Source organism: Polypterus senegalus, chromosome 15 (genome assembly GCF_016835505.1).
Source record: "Polypterus senegalus isolate Bchr_013 chromosome 15, ASM1683550v1, whole genome shotgun sequence".
In the NCBI taxonomy this organism is placed as follows: domain Eukaryota; kingdom Metazoa; phylum Chordata; class Cladistia; order Polypteriformes; family Polypteridae; genus Polypterus; species Polypterus senegalus.
This window is the reverse complement of record NC_053168.1, coordinates 118,333,857-118,358,094: the sequence shown is the minus strand read 5'-3', so window position 1 is coordinate 118,358,094 and position 24,238 is coordinate 118,333,857. Positions and strand designations below refer to the sequence as shown.

Below are 24,238 nucleotides of genomic sequence, written 5' to 3'. Positions count from 1 at the left end.
AAAAATCACAGTTTTAGATTTCCATCATGTTGCTTTTTAGGACCTGGATTTTGTTTTTTGACAAGGGGATTTCCCCCATGTAACCTTTTAGCTTTTGGTGGATTTAACTTGGAGTTTTATTAAGATTGATATTATTATTATGGACTACATGACTTATTTTACCACATGCACAAAGAAAATATGTTCACTGTAAATTTCTAAAAAATAAACAAAGCTTAGTATCAATATTTACAGCACCAAATCTAAATATCATTGCAGCTGTGCCATGTGAATCAGTAAACACCAAGATTATTCAGGACACTTTCATTCACAACACCTCATCAAAAAAACACTTCAAAGCTATGTTTTGTTTTTTTTTTTGTTTGTTTTTTTTTTTTAAATCTGACTTGCCAACACATCACTTTGTCAGGCTTATGATGTTTATTGTTATGATATTTACCTTTTCATTGGTCTATGCAGGAAACATTAGTATGCAAATAATATCACCTAAAAAGTAACATTCAATGGACACATTAATGCAATTCAAATGTCACAAATTGCTGATATTTTTATTCTCCAAATCCCTTCCTCATTTTTGCCTCCACTCTGGGGCAGTCTTCTTTATAATCAAAATTCGAAACTTAAGATTAATCCATTATTTCAGAATTCTTATAAAATGTCTTTGGTGAGTTATCTTCAATGTACCTAACAAATAATCAGATACTTGATACTGCCATTGCTCAGATCTGCCACCTCATCAAAAGCTACAGATAGCATTTAGCTGCAGTAGTGTACTTATAATCATGGGCAAAATTTCAGTTGTTTCCACACCATTCAAAACGTGCTGTACATACGTTCACTGCATCCATCACATCAAAATTCTTGTACAAGTGTATAAACCTCAAGTTTCAAAAACACATGAAACACCACAAATTTAATGTCCGATACTTTTATTACATGTAAGCTGTTTTACTAGGACCATTAAGTGTCTCTGTGGTTCTGTACTACAGTACATTAAATATCCTATATCATTAGAGCAATCTACCTCATGTATTATGCTATGACCTACACTGATATCTAATCAGAAAGCTTTAAAATATGGTTTTAAAATGCTTACATAAATGTATAGTGTGGCTCAACTCATCACTATTGCCGATGAGATATTGGTACAAACACAGCCAATTAGATTTAAACTGGTCTCAAACTTCACTTGTGTACACTCTCAAATTATCTCCATACTGAGAAGGGATCCTACGTGACCCAAAGTGGGTTAAACAAATAAGCTGCAAGACAACGGAAAGCTCAAAATATTAAACAAAAGGAAAACAAACCAAATATCTGTCTTGGCTCTTTCTCACCCTTTGGCTTTCCTAGAAGATCAGATGTACAGGAAGTTAAAATTACCAACCTCAAAACGCCCTAAAGTTCACTCACTTCTGACATCCAATAATGTCTTCTTTTCACTGTCTTGGACCTCTCTTATTGTCATCAGTTAGACACATCTCTGTTGCTCCTCCTAACTCCTATAAGCCACTTTTAAGCACATGCCCAATGCAACTTTCAGTCCCCTTTGAACTACATCCAGATCAGAGGCAGGGGTTCAACTGGACCAAGAACACCAGTCAGAGTTCTCAATTGGCTCCTGCCATCCCTGGTATAATGTTGTTAAAGGGCGAGGACATAACTTTTTATAATGGGAATAGTATCATTACTACCTCTTACTTGACTTTCGCCCTGCACTGACTGAAATATATTACCATTTCAGCCTTTACCAAGACTTCCTTCACACTTGCTACAACAGTTCTTTGGATTTTCGTTGCTCTCCCCATATCTGCATGGACCTTCCACAATCCAAAGACATGCAGGTCAAGTTAACTAGGGACTTTATATTGTTCCTGTATGAGCAAGTGCGCTTGTGTGCTTGAGTAGAGCCGGCAATACAGTTACTGTATTTAGTTATTACAACTATTATTATGTTCTCTTATTTTAAATATAGCATTACTTTATAAGAAAGACAAAAATGGAAAAAATGAAGCTTCTTCAATATAGTAAAACCTCAAATCTATCAGGGACCATGGGTGTGACGGATAACAGAACAGCTACTTTAAAAAAAGATATACAGTAGATTAGTTTAGCGAATAGTTGTATTTACAAAACAAAAACTATCCTAACAAAATATAATATAGTTTTAACAAAATTAATTCATATAATATTGTAATGACCAGCATAATAAGCAAATAGAACTCAGAGGTACTGGAGTTTTCTAGGTTTTACTTGGAGTCTTTGTTCCATAACAAATGGTACCCAGCCTTATACGCCTTTAAATGGGAATCGGAGCACACCTCCAAACCAATAAAAGGCGTCTTTCCCTACCAATCAGTTTATCTAATGTCACTTACATTCTTTTTTTTTTACTGCATCACAAACGCCCCTGCTTACTGCCTCCTGACTCCCTACTTACAACTTCCTTGCGCCGCACCTTTCTTTTTCTCCTAACTTCTCCAGTCACTCATCTCCTAAGAGGTGTGTCCACCCCTCACAGAACAGAAGCTCTTCACCCAGTCCCATCACTTAAAGCATTCATTCCACCCTTTCTGCTCCTGTACAGTGCATCGTGAGCTGCCTCCACGTCACAATATATTAACAACACATAATATAACAGAATTTAAAAACAAAATTATAATACAGAAGAACATTAACATTAATAGGGAAGCATATTGTCATCAGTGGTTTCCATTTTCGGGACATTTTTCAATTTTGTCAGAATCACGCTTTATATCGTACACTGTTCTTCCTACTCCATAAATCGAAGCAGTACTTTGAAACACAGTTGCCTTTTCATAAATGTTTAATAATTTCAATTTTTGCGACAATTCCAACACCACATCCATACATTTATCAGTCATAACAATGTATAGTAGGTTAATTATAACAAAAGAGAAAAGTTATGAAACGCTATTAAAACTGAAGGTACGCAACCAAAACTGTGGTCCTGGGGAAGACCACTATGCACTAGAACAAGGAAAAGTTGTTCCAAAGTGCAAAGCTCAAAGCGTACTGCATGGCAGTAGTAGTACTGTAATGGGTAGGAGCTAGTGTGGACAATGTTTTTTTGTTTTTTGTCCTGACGTTTAATGGAGACTGACCGCAAATAGAGGCTTTACTGTATTGTATTTTTGCTTGGCTCCTTAAAACAGTAAGCAAAAAATAAGCAAAGGATACTTAGAAGCATAAGATTAATACCAAGTATTGCAACCAGTAGGGGGAGCCACTAAGTCTCCGAGAGAGAGTGACTGGAGCATGTGCTGATACAGTGAGTTGCCACACCCACCACACAATGAAGCGCTCAGATTGGGACTGGAGTGCAGCTATACAATGGGTTAAGGTTTTTTTGTATTTTTTTTTTTTTAAATAAAAAAAAAAAAAACGGTGGCTGGAGTGCCAATCCTGCCACCAACCTCCTTTCCCTGTAAATTGGAGGATCTGGATGCAGAAATAACATTCTACCAAAGACAAATCAATTGCAGGTTAAGGGCTTTGCTCAAGGGCACAAGAAAGTACAGTCACTTTTGGCATTTGCAGGATTCGAACCGGCAACATTCTGATCTTACCGCAGTTCCCTAGCCTCAGAGCCACCACTCTGCCCCCAAACCTCAGACAATTTCACCTCACACAGCTCCAGGTTCAATTAAATGATTTTTATTATCAGCAACACCTTCCCAAGTGAACACAGCCAACGTGACACAACTACAAACAAAGTAAATGGTCTTTCTCTCGTTCTGCTCCTCATGGCGAATACTACCTGCTGCCTCCTGCCTCGGACTACCTGAAGCGAGGCCAACGACTCCTTTTAAAAAAATGGACCTGGAAATGCTTCCCATGTAAAAGCATTGCATGTCAGGAGCACTTCCAGTTTATGTGGTAATCAGAGATGTCCTTCCCCAGCAGCACACTCTGCCAGAACCCAAGGACCTATATAAAGTTTTGCTTCCACATTCCAAATCCCCTCAGGTGTCCAAACTAGGATCAACCAAGAGGAACAGTGAAAACTTCAATGCATGGGAGTAAACTGCTACTGGCATCCAGTTTGCCCAGTCCATCCAATATTTCCTTATCCCAACACATATGAGGATTGCAAGGTGACCTGACCTGGTTGTGCCTCCATCAATGTAGGCCTTCCATTTCGGACTCCTGGATGGCCAAAAGATCACCCTCAGTCCATTCCCTAAGGCACTCACAGTACAAAATGAATCAGTGCACAGTTTGGATTATGTCCTTTTTACAAAAAGTCAGGAAACAATTATTTCAATCTTGCTAAAACATGCATCAAGAAGAAAAAATAATTTGTAATATATATTGAAAAATACACTTGAGTGGCACAGCCACATCAATTAAGCTGTCAGCTCAAGTAAACATTTTAATTAAGGAAAAAAAAATTCAAGTATCTTTAATTCATGTCCTGTTATTTCAGTCCCCCCCCAGCCAAATTAAATTTTTACACAGTTCATGAGAAAAGTCCTGTAATTTTTAGCATATTCACACGGTACATGTAAGGAGTTTGCGGTGATCCTATAATTTTTAGCATATTCACACGGAACACATAATGAGTTTGCGGTGAAGACAAGCAAATTAGAAGTCTACAGTACAATGAATGTGGGAAATGTGGCTGGGTGAAAATGCTCATTGATTAAATGAAACATCTGCTTAATTATAGTCAGGATCAGGTTCACTGTTACTGTTGTGTACAGCTCCATGAGGCCTACTGTTGAAACAAAAGGCATCATGTAATATTCTCCTACCTCCTGATCTTGCAGTCTACAAACTGTACTTCATTATATAGTTTGTTTCCAATCTATACCAAGATATCTGTGTTTTTTGTTTGCAGTTTATTTAGTACTGTACTCTTGCATCTTTCAGATCGTGGTTTTAAAAAAAAAAAAAAAAGGCCAGAACATTCACTTATTTTATTTATTTGCACCTATACACCAAGGTAAACATAGCTTTACCTTTGGACTCTCTCTTCCAATTCTCACTTAAGAAAAGCCGAACAATTCATTTACCACAACGGATGTGGAAAAATGTACCTTACACTGATAAGCAAAAATATCAAAAACTTGCGCAACACTTGTGGTTTAACCACTTCCCATCAAGTGGCATACAGTGTCAACACTGAAAACATTTGCAGTAGCCTACTTTCACATTTATTAAAAAAAATGCACATTGAGAAGTTAGATGCGACTCTTCAATTCCATTCGGAGGAGTACATGCAAACATTACTCAAAGTTATTGTTTGCTTTTACATGCATTTTTTATTACACTTTATTTTAATATTGGTTTTTTTTTCCGTATACTGCTGCTGGATTATGTGAATTTCCCCTTGGGATTAATAAAAAGTATCTATCTATCCATCTATCTAATACAGAATAAGTAATAGTCAAACAGTATGTCAATGAGGCCATGAAAAATGATAATTTACTATCACTTGTAAAGATCAAATTTTGATAACATTTCATAATCAACAGCTGAACTTCTTGGACCAATTTTTAACTGTTAATTATTACAAAAAGTCACCCTGTTTAATAACAGAAGATAATGCAAAGGACAATGCATTTTGCATGTAAAATTGGTATTAAACATAATGGAATATATACTGCAAATTGTATATATGACTGAAAAGTATTTTAAAGAAGTAGGCACTCACTGACATTTTCAGGAGACAAGTCACACTCACAGAACAGTAACTCTCAGGTGTTACAAACACAAAAGAGAGTGGCCACAGGATTTGTAAAGAAAGGACAGCGGAATGATTTCTCTGTGAATTATAAGCAAGATAGATTCATACATTTTTTACTTTCAAAATACTAAGAAAAATATTCAAAATCAGATGTATTCTTCACTAATGCTGAAACTAAAAAGTAAAAGGAAAGGGATTTATTATGTAGTCAAATTTCTCTTAAGAATTACAAATAAGGGATTATAGAAATTCATAGTATAGCCTTTTGGAAACAATCTAAAAAAAAGTTCAGTTTCACGATCTGAGAGATTTCTAAGGTCAGAGTCTAATACTGTAGAATAAATATAAAACCTGACTGAAGAAACATAACACATTGATACAAACAAATCCGCTTAATCCTGATTAGGGTTGCAGGATGTGCTTGAGCTCATCCCAGCCAGCATTGGGCACAAGGCAAAAAACAAACTCTGGGCAGAGTGCCCGTCCATCACATAGCAAACACATACACACACTAGGGCCAATTTACAGTTGCCAGTTCCCCTAACCTGTATGTCTTTGGGCAGTGGGAGGAAACCCACACAGACTGGGGGAGAACATATAAGTTATATAATGCACTATGGATGTCTCACCTGGAGTACTATGTATAGCTTAGGTATCCATATTACAAAAAAAAATGCATAGCAGTGCTGGAGGAAGTCCACAGGAGAAGGACTAGGCCGATTCAGGGACTGACAGGTATTAGTTATGGGCAGCGATTAAAGGAGCTGAAGCTTTTCAATTTAATCAAATGAAGATTAAGATGGGACATGATCAAAATGTTTAAAGCAATTACAGCAATTAGTGCAGTAGATTTAGGCTCTTACTTTAAAACGGTCACAGTAACATGGTTGGAAAATAGTTAGTTAAAAATTGTTAACAAAATTGTTGTTAAAATTTTTATTGTTAACATTTCACAGAAATGTTAGAAGTTGTTCTTTACACAAAGAACCACTCTTGAACCATGGAATAAATGATGGAATAGTGCCGCGAAGCGTAAAACTTTAAGGGCCTTCAAATCCTGACTTGATGTTATTTTGATTTAGAGGAACAGGATGGATGAGCGCATTGGACTGAATGGCCTGTTCTTGTCACAATTTTCCTAACGTTCTAACAGGGGCACCCATAAATTTGGCTTTTTACAGAAGTTCTTTAAATAAATACATAAATATACAAACACACACGATGGTCTAAACACAAATCAGAATTACTAAAAAGTAAGAAAAAGGAAGAAAACGTCTGATTTGGCAGACAGTCCCAGTGAGGTATTATGCAGGTGTATTGTTGCTCGTATTAAGGAGCCCCAGTAGTGTTTCTCCTCAGTGTTAATGTATCAGGGACAGGATGTGCAGCATTGTTCATGATGGTCAATTTTGTTTTATTTCTCTCCCTTACTACTCCACGGGGTCCAAAGTGTGTCCCATAAATGATCCAGCCCTTTTTCATTTAGCATGTTGATTTGGTGGGCCTCTGCCGAAGTGATGTTACCGGCCCAGATCACCGTAGCTTAGAGAAAAAGAAAAGAAAAAAAAAAAACACAAAATCACACTGGTCATTGCAGAGTTATAGAAGTTGTGAAGGATGTCACTACCCACATTAAAAGAATGCCGTATTTTAATGAAAAAGAGCCTGTTCTGCCCTTTCTTCTACAGTTCCTCTGTGCTAAGAGATTAGACCAACCTGTCATGCACTTAAAGGAGTGTGCTACCTCTGCATCTACTTCTTGAATAGTGACCGGACATACTGTAGACTTTGGTGCATGAAATGTTAATAACCAGTTAAGTTGTGGACAATTCTTTCTGCACTAAGAAATAAAAGATGAGACAATTGCATAGCATTATGCTTTGGCACAAAGCAGTTAAAGGCCTCAAACAAACATCCACTAAATCATTAGACTATCTTTCAGGAAAGATTTCATGAAATACACCCCCACCAGTTATTGCTCTGTTGTTCCTCTCCCTGACCCAAATAAAATGCTCTGCAAATTTCACAGTTCATGTCACATATAAAGAAAGCCTGCCTTTCCCTGCATTAGTGACAGTACTACTCACTCAACAATTTTAAAAGTGTTTTCTGAATAAATAGTATTTCATTAAAAGTGGAGTAACATTTCCAAAAATAATTGCCAAAAATGGAAATTTAAACATCAAATACCACAATATATAGTAATTAATATGTACACTAGGAAGGTGATTATCAATTAAAATACAAAGGTAAAAAATCCATACAAAATTATGTTCGACCAAGCCTTACATATGATTGTAAACAATAAAACAAATGCACAACTAAATAAATAGAATTGGAACAAAAACTGTCTTGACGCTTATTTGATTACATCTTTATTCTAAGAGAAGCATTTACCAATTCCTGGAAACAGCTTTTGTATAAAGTGTCACTACTAGCATTATTATCATTTAAACATAAACACGACATGCACAACAGTGGATCAAAAACAGTCACAGAATTGTTTTAAAAAAAAAAAAACACCACTATTATACAACTTACAGCAATTTCATTTTAGTCACCATCAAAATACACCCCTTGAGATGTAATACACAGATCCCAATGTTTCACCAATCCCTGGAAACATTTCCTGTACTCCTCTTTTGTCTAGTCTAGTACTTCCTGAATTTCAAACACAGTAGCAAACTGCTTGCCCAAAGAAAAGTCACAAGAAGCAAGATCTTTTGAGTATGGAAGTTTCAAAGCAAAAACCACATTGTCTGTGATCCAAAACTGACAATGCAGTGCGTGCAGCTGAGATTTCATGGTGCAGCAGTGTATGCAGGTGTGCTATTAAGGAGCAAAATGCAGTTTTGCTTTCAGTACAACTCCCGACGTTTTTTTACCCGATGCCTTCCCTGAGGCGATTTGTCATGTGGTGGGTTTTTCGGCTTGTAGAAGTAATACAAGAAAAAAAAAAAAAATCACAGATTATAAAATACAAGTCAAAAACACATATCGATCAATTGAGCACAATTCCACTTGGCAGACTGATTAATAAGACTGTAGGCATGCAATACTAAGCAGCATAATTTCACAACTGCACCCTACTCCCATGTGATTGACCAATTGTGGGAATCTTTACATACATATACCTTCAGGCCGAGCATCCTTAATCCAAAATGTCTGGGACCAGAGCATTTCGGATTTTGAAATATTTGCAGATATATAATGAAATATCTTGGTGACACCCTTGATCAAAAAGGGAAATTCTGCCAAACCAGCTAAGTCAGTGCTTCTCAATTATTTTCTGTCATGCCGCCACCCCCAAGGGGAAGAAGAAGAAAACATCTCGCGCCACCCGCGCGACTATAAATAGTATCATTTGTCTATAAAATTGTTATAAGTACACCTCTGCATAACACTGTATCCTTATTAACGTATAAGAGAATAAAAAAAGAAAGAAATATGGACCAATTTACAACACAGTAGCTTTATTAAATGTAACAGAAAAGATTTAAAGTGCATTCTAAATTCAAAAAAAATTTAAAAGAAAAATAAAAAAGCATGTTCCCCAAGGTCAAACGCGCCCCCCTTGACGGAGCCACGGGGCGCGCCCCACTATTTGAGAAGCACTGAGCTAAGTGATGACTCACATCTATAATAATTCATATAACTGAGCGGTTACTGTAATGTGCATTGTCATGACAAACCTATTAAACCTTAAAAGAGGAATATCTTGGCCAACCTTCACCGGCCTGCTATGCTGGAAGTCATTAAGAGAACGACAAGGTTCGACATTTGGTTTATGAATGAAGTGGGTGTACATACATAAAATATTCTTTGCCACCACAAAAAAAAAAAAGCCATTTCCAGCAGTGTCCAGTTTTCCTAACATAACTGAAGCAGTTTACTGCACTCATATTGCAATAAGGGCACCTAAGGAGGAGTTACATTCCTATATTGCAAAAGTCATCTGCAATGTTGATGATGCTATGAGGCACATCTGAACTGCAGTGCTGGTGTTATTGTCGTTTCATGGGAGACAAAGTTCCTCAACTGTGTTTCATTGCCTAGCTGCACTTGATGCTTCATGGGATACCCCTATGGTGCACCTACACTCCTTATCCCATACAGAGAGTTGATCATGCTTCATTTCCATGCGACTCTTGATGTTTCACAGGACAAAGTGGTTCATTAACCATGTCTTGTTTCTTCAGCACGCTCCAAGCTTCACGGGACAAAGGAAAGATCTGTTTTACATCTGCACATATTATTCACATCTAAAATTTTGTCATGCGCACATTTTTACATTTTAATCCAAGCAAAATTTTCTTAAAGATGCCCCTGATGTGGAATTTTCAAATTGTGCCATTCAAAAAAATTAAGATTTTGGAATTTCGAATTAGCATTATTCAACCAAAGAGTATGTCAATGAGGCCATGAAAAATGATAATTTACTATCACTTGTAAAGATAAAATTTTGATAACATTTCATAATCAACAGCTGAACTTCTTGGACAGACAGACAGACAGACATATATATTATATATATATATATCTCTTAATGTGTACTTAGGAAGAAATTGGAATACCAGGAGAAAATGCATCCAAGAAACAGGAATGCAAACTCCACATAAACAGCAGGTGTCCAGGTTCCTGGAGCTGAAAGGTAGCAGTGCTAACCACCATGTTGCTGTTACACCTTACATGCTACACCAAGCCTATTGAAGGATGAATTTTATCATGCAAAGTTATCTACTACAGACTTTGTTTGCGTTTTTGTACCGTCCTGTGAATTTGAAAAATAAAAAAAAAGCATCTGAATCAAAAAATAAACAGGAAATTGTCTCACAGACTGCTGCCACATTAATATGAAAAATTAATATACCAATATCTGAGCAACAAATGGATTAATGGGTATTGACTTTTAGTTGGTGGTCTATCCTTTTAAAGGAAAACGAAGAAAAAAAAAACTTTAAATAACATCTCATATGTTTATGTTCATTCATTGTTTAAATATGTTTCATGTTATCTAGGTAATATATTCATTACACCAGTGACTGTCAGCAAAAAAGGTAATGAAAGTTTTAAGGAGGGCATACAAGTATACTAAAAGAAAAGAAAGTGAATAAATCTTTAACCATTTGAGATTCATTATGTCCTGTATCACATGCAGTGAACATGTAATATTTTGCAGCTTAATTTAACTTTGCTTTCTAATACTTATCAGGTTATCATTTGTTAAATTCCAAACAGAAACAAAGGACAAAATAACTGCAGATTAGCAATCAATTTGTAGTATTCAGAATGAGGACATTTCTGTTAAAGGCAACTATCTTTCATACCATACATTTTATCAACATACTTTATTGTTATTTTTTATGTAAAGTTCAGGACTTCTGTAGAGTTCAGTCAGCAAAGCTGAACACAAACCATTTAAAGACTTTAATACTTCTTCTAAGAATAACAGGAATACTAGTGTACTAACTCGCACTCAAATCCTTGGCCTGTGAGGTTTGTTTGTTTATTTTTTTTTTTTTAAAAAAGAGAAATCATGGTGATGAGGCCTGGAGCTACACTGCAGTCACCTCAGAAAAGATTGCCAAGATTTGTCCTGGTCACACTGGACTGTCTACTAAGGACACAGAAGAAAAGGTCTGCTAGCTTTAATAGTTTACTGCTTCACTATTTGGATACTTAATCATTTTTTCTTCTTTTATCGCCTTTTATTAGATTCATTTTTTGTTGTACATCTACTAGCGATGTCAGAATCCAAGACATATAGTAAAAATCCCTCTATTATAATAAAATAATCCTGCGACAAGACAAGACTTTTTGGAAGATTTTTTAAGTCCCATGGGCTGAGACCTTGGCCATGAGATTTTTTCAAGACACGCCCTACTCTCAATCATTTTCAACCATGCACACGGTAATCTCACCTCTCATTCATGTCAATGCTTTTTTGACTGACACATTTTCTGCTCTCTCAGCTTCAATAAATTTTAACGTATTTCTCACTTTAAAAAGTTGCCAATTAAAGAAGACATGTTATGTCCAAATCTTATTGAAGAATTTCATCAAGAAGAGTTATCAACAGAAAAAATGAGTACATGGGGAATCAGCAGCGAGAAACGATGAAGTCAAACGAATAAATACTAAAAATGTTTATCGGTTACAGAGCAAATTGGTTAAATCCGTATCAAAAGACTATGCTGAAACAGTTGGTGGTGATTGTGCGGAAGATGAAAACATCAACTTACAATATTCCAAAGAATATCTACAACTGTTAACACTCTCCGGTCTTCCATCACGTGAATTACTGTAAAACGAACGATGTATCCAAGAAAGGTAATGTAGTACATCTTCCTTGGATAACATTACACAACAAAGAAGATCTTGATATGTCATTCATATTAAAAAGGTTTACAGGATCCCATTAGAATAGCTTTTGCAAAGACAATTAACAAATCTCAGAGCCAAACATTCAAAAAAGTTGTTTTACTTAATAGAGAGAAAGAAGCAAAATTCAATCATGGGCAGTTATACGTTGCGTTGTCACGATGAAAGTCCAAACACAGAATCAAAATTCAGTGCGATGTTGATAAAATTTTTATTCAAAAAATGGTTTTTACTTACATTTTACAGTAAAAGTTTAAGTTTAAAATGTATTTGCGTGTTAATTTGCAAGCCAAACAGAATGAAATCGTATTATCAATGAATAACTGTAACGCAACATGAAACATAATTTACTTTCAAATTATTACGTTTTACTCTTTTTTAATATGGTTAATTACTTGTTGCAATGTAAAATAGTTATATTATGCATATGTAACAATTCCCAATAAAATAATCTGTTTAAATAGTAAAACCGCATTCCCATACGCGAGCGACACAACCGCAAAGAGGCTAGTGTGTAGCGCAGGCACAGGGTTTGGCAAGCAAAGCAAGCAGTGGGCAAAGTTTAATATAAAAATCAAAAGCATTTAAACATTTACTCAGAACAAGCAACTTAAATGCCAAAATTACAGTAGCTCAAAAAAATGGCACTTTGTTTTGTATTTTACTGTACTCCAGGTGGGTGTGGACTTTACTATGCATGTAAAATATCTGCTAGCATGACAAGACGTCACACTTAGTGTGAATAAAAGAATTCACTTTAAAATTAAAAGTTTATGGAATCATTATAGAGAAAAGTACCGAGTACAATGAACTTCTGGCATGCACAGGCTAATATACAAAGTAGAATGAACTTCTTACTTGCATGTGCTAATCCATATATAAATCATCATTATAAATAACAACACAAAGCATTTGTTCCTACTCCATCTGGTGCAGGAAGATGCAGCGACAACCCATACACGGAGGAATGACACAACAAAACAAAAAGAATACTAAACAGAGCAATAACAACAAACATAAGAAAATGTAATCACTGCAAATGAAAAATTAATACTTAAATAATGTCATCTACAAACATTCAAAATGAACAGGACAGTAAAACTGAATTGCAACTGCAAACCGATTGTAGTGCAGGTCCTAATATAACAATTTGGGTCACAGGTCACGCATATGACTGTATGGGAGATAACAGTTTAAAGAGTCAGAGTAGAATAGAAACTCCTTGAGCAAGCCTTCATGCGACAGTATCATTTTCTGGATAGAAAGGTGGCAAACATTTTCTGACTGAGTGCATGGAATCTGTCTTCATCAAAAACTGCTTTGTTTAAGCGTCTTTTGTTGTAAATGTCATGCAAGGATGGGGGTATGAAGGAAAAAAATAACTGAAAATAAAATTCCATAGTCAGACTATTCCACAGCAACAAGGACTTAAATGTTTGCTGAAGATCTGATGAAGGAACTTAGTGATTGCCTTACAAGGGTAAACTCCCTACACTCACTATGACTGAATGAACTGGCAATACAAACAATGGTCAGCTATTTGTCTTTCACCACCCCATCTTAATGTAATAAACATGAATAATCAGTGTGCCCATCTCCACTTGAATACTCGAAGCTTATGGCAACAATTATTAAATTAATAATATGTTTGGAGAAAAATCACCCAAGTAACAGCACCACTTTTTGCACTTGCAGTTCACACCTGTAAAGCACCAGCTGTGAAGTGGATTGTACACTGCTGAGTTGTAAGCCAGGCTTAACAATTTACTTCTTAGGTCTGATGTCAAACCGCTAATGTTTTTCAGAATCTGTCCAATTTCCACATTGTCCAAACATTAATCTTGTAAAAACATTTCTGCATTTTTTTCTTAAATTACATAGACTTTAGCCTATCACTTGCTGGTCACATGCACAGAGTTAACCTGCTGCACAACAGTGGTGGGTCAGAAAAGGAAACATTTATGCCAATAACAAAAGGCTGCAAATGTTTCTATTAAAGGAAAAGCAAAACAGTTGATATATTTAATGAAAGGAGACAATCAATTCAGTTACTTTCATTTTATGCTTCAATTCAGAAACAACAAACTATGTGACCCCACATCCAGAGTGCATGTTTTACAGAGGAAGCTGGAGGTCTTTAAAAAATGACCTACTGAAGGGAGTACTGCACGTCACAAAATATTGGAAACAAAACACTAGAATCAGAATCAATACTGAATTCCTGAAGAGGGTGACCAAAAATTTAAAAACTTGCTCTGAGGACTTTAACTCTAGGAAAACGCATTCTATTGTGCATTGAAGGCTCAATTCTGGTTCAGAAACTTCAAAGAAGTTTCCACAAAAGGAAAAAAAAAAATCTTTCCATGGTGGGCCAGTTCTGCGTTTCTACAAATGAAGTTGCTTGATCTGCAAGAAAACTTTTTTTAAAAGGAAGCCGACAGTGATTTTGTCACCTGTTGGACAAAGACGGTTAATGCAGCTTTCAGAAGACTGCCTTAGAGATTCAAGGTTTGGCTCAACATACAGATTAATATGATGAAGACCAAGCACCCGCTGACAATGGACACTTCATTGTTTTTACCTTCCGACCCTCACAAGTTCCTTGCCCTACCTGAAAGCCTTAACAGAAGGTGCCACTTCTTACATTAAACCAATAAAACGTTATTATTACATACTGTATACTATACAGAGATTTTAAAATTGTTTCTTTGTCATGTTTAATCTATCATTCTTCTAACTTTGACTTCAATAAAAATTTGGCAAGAAAGATAGTTACTTTTGTTTTCAATACTATAATGAAAAACTTGTTTTCTTCGAGTTGTGGCAGCATAATTTCATATCTTTTGCTTTTATCATTTCATCTGACTATAGGCCGATTTATATGTTTTCAAGCTCAAACAATGTGTAAAAGCAGTGTGGCTTTACACAATGTGACCTGTAGGGGTCTCAGATCTCCAACCTCTAATCAAAACTATACTATACATAGTCCCAGGTTCAGAAAAGCTTTTTATTCTTTGTTTTCCTTCTTTCACACAGGCATCTTTACCACAATATAGTTCACTGTCTTTTATGTTCTTGCTTTCTACATCTCCACTCCTGGTTCTGGCTGAAGTGGATGGGCTTCTTTTAAAGAGGGACCCAGAAGTACTTTTGGTACATCACTGCTATACCTGGTCAGACAGATTAGGGAGAATCTGCTCCCCCAGTGGGCTCCCTCCAGCTGCCCCAGAAGTATTACCATGCAGTATAGCACAATTCCAGACTGGAGAAGCACCAGAGGAACGTTACCATCCAGCATACTGAGGGAATATATTACCAAGGCGGGCAGTCCTACACTGCCCTTCCACTGTACTGGCATCGCAGCCAGGAATGGTACCTCCAACCATCCCTACCCCATTGCCTGTTCATCCAGGAGTTTCTTCACAAGTATATGGGAGATCATGGACAATCCACACACTGAGCAACCCAGGAAGGTTCTAAACCAAAAAATAGTTTAATAAATCATTATGAAATGGTCCTTACAGTACTTCCATGTAAATTTCACTTTAGATATACCACAGGAAAACACTCAATGGAAGGTTTTACCATGTAATACAATTGTACTGTACAACAATAAACAATCAAGTAGATTAAATTATAGATTATTGGCAAAACTAACAGGAAATTAAACCAAATAAACAAATTCAATAATATTTACTTTCAAACCAAACACATTGGGTCAAATGAAGTAAACATGTTGCATAGATAGCCTCTGTCCACATCAACCTTTCCCTATGTAGTGTGTGTGTGTGTGTAAGTGTACGTTTCCTCATCATCCACAACCAGCATGTGCTCTGGTAGGGCAGAAAGCGGTCAACTATCTTCTCTTATAAATGTCATTGAGTATGTAAACATGTAAACTATTTTTTGACAAGTGGATATCAGAAAGCAGCATCATTGAGCCTACTTCAAGTTTGCTATCAATAAATCTTTGCTTAAATGAGGACTAGTGAAAGTTACTGAGAAAACTCCTTTCGAGCATGAAACTTCTATTACACTATTATGACCCAAAGCTACATCTTCTTATGACAATGAGATTATTATAATGCTCTCCTAATCAAAATGATCTCTTAACTGGTTTTGACAACAGATACTAAAATAACTGAAATATATACCACGGTCTGTCAGCTGTGAGTATCATTAAAGCTTTGAAGCACAAAGCATGAAATCAGCAACAAACAAACATGCCATTCTTACTTGAATTATAGTTCAATCTTAAATCCTCCACCGAATATCAATCTTATGTACATGTATACAACATACACACCCCCATACATTGTTCTTTTGAATAACGAAATACATTGTTGTTGTCTTTCACTTTAAAAGTTTCAGGTGTTTTTCTTTCTACCATTCAACATACTTTCAGTAGCTGAGATGTGCACGGCTCCGTCCCGTCTAAATGTCTCAGAAATTTAGTACGCGATATTATTCCACTTATCATTTCAACGTTAAAAAAAAAGAAACCTCACGACTCCAAAGTGACATCTGTGACACTGTACAACAACGCAAACACTGAGCACCAGGGGTTAATCCGAAAAGCATTTCAAAGTCTCCTTTTGAGATATCACGTCATGTCCTACGGTTCCACTAACGCGCTCTGTCGGCAAAGTTCATCAAACAGGGGACCGTGGCCTACTAAAGTTGCCCCCGTAACAACACCGTCGCACCAGCACGACTCTACCGCCTGGAATGCCCGGCACAAAAATGACAACAAGGCAAACTCGGGACACAAAAAACATGAAGGCAAAGCCGACTTTAACCTATCATGAACACTCTCCGCTCTAAAACTACACACGCATAAAGGTTACCTTTTGGGTGCCGGCTGGTCCATACTGTAAAGCTTCTCCTCACGCTAATTAAGAGCTGTTATATAAATAAAAAGAGCCTTCAAATGGGGTTACAATAACGGCAGCTCCCAACTCCCATCAACTTTCATATTCCGTACTCCAGCTGTCTACTTCACTGACACCAACGTGACGTCGACACAAGGCGCTCTAGCTTGCTGTCGTCTCGTATCCCGCCTTTACATAAGATGTCTTTCTGATTGGGTGCAGCCTAAGTTCGTGCGTCGTCTATTGGATATATTCAATGCCTATCATCGCTATTCAACGCCCCTAACCAGCAAACCTAGGAAGTGGACATGTGAGTATTTGCAGTATTGTTGGACAAATTAAAATTCTACTGGGTCTTCATATTTTGTGTGTCAAGGAGAGGCAAAATAATATGTGAACTTTAATAAACTTCCACGTTCCACACTTCAGTTATTGTATATTCGTCGACCCAGGATTCACTAACTAAACCAGGGACCGTCGAATAGGTCATCCCCTATGCAATGTTTGTGTCCTGATTGGGTGATGGCAGCATTTGCACTGCCGCCATTGGACGTGGTGCACGCCGATAATCGCCTTTGAACGCCTTTATCCTGCAAGCGCAGGACAGGACGTGAACATGTGAATCGTGGGAAGAACTGGATTGTGTAAGGAGTGCTTGGAATACTGAGCTGTTTGACATATTTGAATACGGAAGAAGAAAATATCAGAAAAAAACATCGGAATTACTGAGCCTCGAATGTTGTTATGTTTGTGTAAAACGCCCTTCCACTGTTTGGTGTCTTTGTTCTGAGTTGCGGGTCACCCCGGGTTTTTCCTCTTGAGACTTTTTCGTTTCCTTTTTTTATTGGAAGTGAAACCACTATAGAAACATGGCCAAAGCCATATAAGGTATCAGGAGTTGTATGTTTTGGGGGGATCATCTGGAACTTTTGCTGTGACAAGTGCAGCACTGCGCCAGCTCAGTTCGGATAATTGCACCATTTTCATAGTACTGTAAAGCTCAGTTAGGACTGTTGCCTCTGAAGTCGTTTCTTTATGTGGGAGTGACGTGTAGGGAAGTGGTCCTCGGCTTCGGTTAAGTTTTGTTGAAGCCTATTCAATAATAGAATGTTGTTTAGTGCAGTAAATCTGATTCTTGTGTGGATTGTGTCAGTCCAAAACAATAAGGTTTTTTTTTGCCTATACACTAGCGTTGAAAAATCTGGACTCCTCTTGCAATGTTTCAATTTTACATAGAAATGAATAACTTTTTCTAGCAAGTTACCATTAAAAGCAATACTAGTATTGCTATTTTTTTATTTTTTTTTGATTTTGATATACTTTATTAATCCCTGAGGGGAAGCTGTCTTTTCACATGACCTTATAATAATAATAATAATAAATAATTCATTACATTTATATACAGTGGTGTGAAAAACTATTTGCCTCCTTCCTGATTTCTTATTCTTTTGCATGTTTGTCACACAAAATGTTTCTGATCATCAAACACATTTAACCATTAGTCAAATATAACACAAGTAAACACAAAATGCAGTTTTTAAATGATGGTTTTTATTATTTAGGTTGAAAAAATCCAAACCTACATGGCCCTGTGTGAAAAAGTAATTGCCCCCTTGTTAAAAATAACCTAACTGTGGTGTATCACACCTGAGTTCAATTTCCGTAGCCACCCCCAGGCCTGATTACTGCCACACCTGTTTCAATCAAGAAATCACTTAAATAGGAGCTGCCTGACACAGAGAAGTAGACCAAAAGCACCTCAAAAGCTAGACATCATGCCAAGATCCAAAGAAATTCAGGAACAAATGAGAACAGAAGTAATTGAGATCTATCAGTCTGGTAAAGGTTATAAAGCCATTTCTAAAGCTTTGGGACTCCAGCGAACCACAGTGAGAGTCATTATCCACAAATGGAAAAAACATGGAACAGCGGTGAACCTTCCCAGGAGTGGCCGGCTGACCAAAATTACCCCAAGAGCGCAGAGACGACTCATCCGAGGGGTCACAAAAGACCCCAGGACAATGTCTAAAGAACTGCAGGCCTCACTTGCCTCAATTAAGGTCAGTGTTCACGATTCCACCATAAGAAAGAGACTGGGCAAAAACGGCCTGCATGGCAGATTTCAAAGACGCAAACTACTGTTAAGCAAAAAGAACATTAGGTCTCGTCTCAATTTTGCTAAGAAACATCTAAATGATTGCCAAGACTTTTGGGAAAATACCTTGTGGACTGATGAGGCAAAAGTTGAACTTTTTGGAAGGCAAATGTCCCGTTACATTTGGCGTAAAAGGAACACAGCATTTCAGAAAAAGAACATCATACCAACAATAAAATATGGTGGTGGTAGTGTGATGGTCTGGGGTTGTTTTGCTGCTTCAGGACCTGGAAGGCTTGCTGTGATAGATGGAACCATGAATTCTACTGTCTACCAAAAAATCCTGAAGGAGAATGTCCAGCCATCTGTTCGTCAACTCAAGCTGAAGCGATCTTGGGTGCTGCAACAGGACAATGACCCGAAACACACCAGCAAATCCACCTCTGAATGGCTGAAGAAAAGAAAATGAAGACTTTGGAGTGGCCTAGTCAAAGTCCTGACCTGAATCCAATTGAGATGCTATGGCATGACCTTAAAAAGGCGCTTCATGCTAGAAAACCCTCAAATAAAGCTGAATTACAACAATTCTGCAAAGATGAGTGGGCCAAAATTCCCCCAGAGCGCTGTAAAAGACTCATTGCAAGTTATCGCAAACGCTTGATTGCAGTTATTGCTGCCAAGGGTGGCCCAACCAGTTATTAGGTTCAGGGGGCAATTACTTTTTCACACAGGGTCTCTGTGTCAGGCAGCTCCTATTTAAGTGATTTCTTGATTGAAACAGGTGTGGCAGTAATCAGGCCTGGGGGTGGCTACGGAAATTGAACTCAGGTGTGATACACCACAGTTAGGTTATTTTTTAACAAGGGGGCAATTACTTTTTCACACAGGGCCATGTAGGTTTGGATTTTTTCTCCTAAATAATAAAACCATCATTTAAAAACTGCATTTTCTGTTTACTTGTGTTATATTTGACTAATGGTTAAATGTGTTTGATGATCAGAAACATTTTGTGTGACAAACATGCAAAAGAATAAGAAATCAGGAAAGGGGCAAATAGTTTTTCACACCACTGTAGCACTTTGCTCAGTACTCAAAGCGCTATCCACACAGGGAGGAACCAGGAAGCGAACCCACAATCTTCCACAGTTTCCTTACTCCAAAGCAGTAGCACTACCACTGTGCGGATAACCTTTGAAATATAACTCACGGTGGTGCAGTGGTAGCGCTGCTGCTGCCTCGCAGTAAGGAGACCTGGGTTCGCTTCCTTACTGCTTGCATGTTCTCCCTGTGTCTGCATGGGTTTCCTGCCATAGTCCAAAGACATGCAGGTTAGGTACATTGGCGATCCTAAATTGTGCGCTTGGTGTTCTGGCTGTGGGTGTGTGTGTGTGCCCTGCAGTGGACTGGTGCCATGCCCAGGGTTTGTTCTTGCTTTGCACATTGTGTTGGCTGAGATTGGCTCCAGCAAACTCCGTGACCCTGTGTTAGAACAATGACTGACTGATATATAACTTACTAGGCATGCTTACCTGTTGAAGACAAGTACTAGAATAAATTTTACAATATTTGATATCTCTCGTCTTTTAATGTACCCTCAGCATTTATGTTGCTCAGCCTCTTTCGCCCAATGCTTCCTCTCTTGACTGCGTTCCCGTAAAGCCTGTCTCCTTAGAATTCCAAGAGCAAACCTTGTTGTGAGGCGGCCGTCTGCTGTTATGCACCTAAAATCTGGAATAGCCTGCCAATAGGAATTCGCCAGGCAAATACAGTGGAGCACTTTAAAACACTGCTGAAAACACATTACTTTAACATGGCCTTCTCATAACTTCACTTTAACTTAATCTTGATACTCTGTATGTTCAATTCATCATAATAACTATTCATAGTGGCTCTAAAATCCGTACTGACCCCTACTCTCTCTTCTGTTTCTTTTTCCGGTGTCCTTTTGGTGGTGGCGCATCTACTCAAATTACCGTTATGTTCCAACAATGATGGATTAAAAGCCAGAAGTCTGCATGACCATCATCATCAAGTCCGTCCGTGAGAACCCTAAATACAAAGAGGACTGTTTCATTTATGTGAGGTAGAATGCCCAGAGGGGACTGGGTGGTCTCGTGGCCTGGAACCCCTGCAGATTTTATTTTTTTCTCCAGCCGTCTAGAGGTTTTTTTTTTTGTTTTTTTTTTCTGTCCTCCCTGGCCATCAGACCTTACTCTTTTTCTATGTTAACTAATGTTGTCTTATTTTAATTTCTTATTTTGTCTTTTATTTTTCTTAATTATGTAAAGCCCTTTGAGCTACTTTTTTGTATGAAAATGTGCTATATAAATAAATGTTGTTGTGCTGTCTTGAGAGAAGAGGGCAAATGGGAACTAACCAAGATAGAAAAAAAGCAGACAACCCAGATGGGCATATGCATAAGAAGATAAGGACATCCGAGCTTGTAGTTTGAGAAACAAACACCTTACAGGTACTCAGTCGGCTCCTTCCTTAAAGAGTCCAGGCCAAATACCAGTGACAGTAGTAAGACAGTTCTGGGATGCTAATAGGCACCAATTGCATTAAATCTTCAGTTTCTGTCACTTTGAAATAACCTTCATTTAACCTTCAATAAGCTGTCATGTTTCTTGAGAAGGTTGTTTCATTTTGGTCATTTATGAACCAAGAACTGAAGTTTAGGAATACAAGTACCTTCCACCTTAAGTGAACAGAATAAGAGCCTTCAGCACTGCTGTAATACAATTACAAAGGTTTCTCAAACAACCAATTAGCATTTAAACATTTGATTTAGGATGAGTTAAGGTGTTGTGAACTCCGAGTCCCTAAATCACATAAATACTTCCAAAATTGCCCATTGGGGGTGGGGCTTAGGTGGGATTACTGTCAAAACCACAACTAGAAACAAACAGTGCCTTGAAGAATCTTTATAGATTTATTTGTAATAAAAATGCTCAGTAGCACAAGAAAATCCATAGAGCACAAAATGAATTGCCTGAGTAAGCAAGGTAAATACAGTCCCAATACAAATTGCAAAACAGCACAGGTTCAGACATCCAATAATCACAAAAGGTACAAAGCACAGCAAAACACAAGTAAACATTCCACATCCTAGCACATTCAAAATGAACCACCAGGATCTATGGGAGACCCTGCGGATTTATAGGTGTGATATATATAGGTCAGGCAGTGGAGGAATCCTGACTGACACATGACATAAAGGGCTTGACTATTAGGACACTGAAGGAATGGCTGCTGACAATGGGGCTGTGCAGTAGTATGTGAATAATAAATTAACAGTCCATCATAGCCATTATGCACACAAGTGGTGTCTTGGCTGTATTTTAAATAAATTAAATGCTATCTTGATAAGAAAGAAATTATCACCTTCTGTCAAAATCATGAAAATTTATGGGTTTGCCCCGACTTTTGACTGGTGCTGTACATCATTATAATGTCATTTTTAAGATCTAGTAGATGGCTAGATGAGTATGGTGAAATACATATTATAGCAGTAGATTTACTGTCCGCTGTAATCACAAGGGGGCACCACCAAACCCAAACCACTGACACAATATTTCCCAACACGACTCTGGGTTTAAATAAAAGTTTGTTTTTTTTTTTGTATTTTTAAACAACACTTTGCAACACAAGCAACAACCAAATTACTTTACAATAAACAGGTCTTCACTCCTTCCGTCCCCAGCAGAGTGTCTCCTACTGACTTTGGCTCCCCTGAGGCGAGACTAAAAGTTTCCTTTAAACAGGACTTGAGACTGCTTCTGATATTCCAGGATCGGTAATCTGGAGCATTTCTGGGTCAGACGATAACTGGGATAGTCCTCCCCCCAGCAGCGCCGCATTGCAACACTCAAAGACCCCTACAGTGTTGAAGTTCAGGACTCCAAGTCACATGCCTTCCTGGAGGTGTCTCAATTGAGTTTAGCCTTGAGGAACACTACCACCTGCCGTGTGGGGGAATGAACTGTTCCCATTCGCCCAGTCCATTTATCACCCTTTTCGTTGTGCTGGGATGAAGACTGTAAGGTGGTGTTATGGCCGGGTCAGGTCTCAGCTCCTTCTATCTTTCCAATATGGCCTCCTGTCTGGGCAAGAAATCGTCCTCCACCCCAGCTGGGATGCCTGTCCTTCTTCTTGGGCAGTTACACAGCTTTTGGGGCACCCAAAATGTAGAAGGTGGTCTTTGGCAAAGCTTACATTTCTGAGCCACAACAGGATGTTGTTCTGACAAGATGTTTATAGCACTATCGATAAATGCAGTCTCTTAAAAGGAATCATTAATAGCTAACGGGCACACAGCTGGCAACAATATATGGTCTTCTCTTCTAAATCTCATGCATTTGTTGCTTCACCCTTTATGCCATTATTTTGTCACTTAAGGATGCAGACTTTTTAAAGAAAACAAAGAGATCCACAGAAGTAGAAAAGCGTATCCAATAAAGGAACTTCTCTACTAAAACTACTTTCCGAAAAAACACAAATCTTTCACAGTGTTCAGTTTCAGACGACAGCCACTGTCACATGCATGACCTAGGAAATTCCTGAATGAGCTGTACTCAGAATTGAGTGGGATGTCTCAGTTATTTCCAGTGTTGATGATGTTAATCATCTGGCAGTCCCAGGTTATTATTGGGGATCCAGGAATTTGCATACTAAGTCCTTGTCCACCAACTTCACATTTGTATTTTGTTTAATTGCTCTACTTTCTTGAATCACAAAGAGAGAAACGAAACTAAGGATGTGAAACTAATAAATGGCATTGTGAAGTATGAAGATACAGACATGCACTGCTGCGTTTTTATTGTTCCCTAAAGTTGCACTAAGCTCGGTTTCCACTACACAAGCACTGCATAGTTTTGCTTTATTGCAGCCTTTGCTAGTATGAAACAGCAGCCATGACGCAGATTGTCCATAGCAAAATAGTAAACCAGGCTTAGCAATTGTTTCCATAGCTTTGACAAAAAGTTGCAAGTTTATTTCAAGAGTCCAATTTACACATTTTTGAAGTAGCTTACCCTGAGTCAAATGTTCTGTTTCTGAAAACAATTGAGGCAGTTTCAGATTTTTATACATCATTACTGGACAAACAGCAGACTGGTGTAGTTTCTTATATCTTCTTAAAATCTGAGGACTGTTACATATAATAAAATTCTGAAAAAC

The 24,238-nt window shown here is 37.7% G+C and overlaps 1 protein-coding gene across 3 annotated transcripts in view; it reads right to left on the bottom strand.

The window, feature by feature from the left end:
* Window positions 1–17,146, bottom strand: part of stk3 (serine/threonine kinase 3 (STE20 homolog, yeast)) — a 425,887-nt gene extending 408,741 nt beyond the window's left edge. For all 3 annotated transcript variants that reach the window (XR_005630645.1, XM_039736187.1, XM_039736186.1), the window contains exon 1: window positions 16,942–17,146. Coding sequence is in view for 2 of the 3 variants with exons in the window: in XM_039736187.1 (XP_039592121.1) it covers window positions 16,942–16,964 (23 nt within the window). In the remaining variant the exon portion in view is untranslated. The remainder of the gene's footprint in view (window positions 1–16,941) is intronic.
* Between the last annotated feature and the right edge of the window lie 7,092 nt (window positions 17,147–24,238).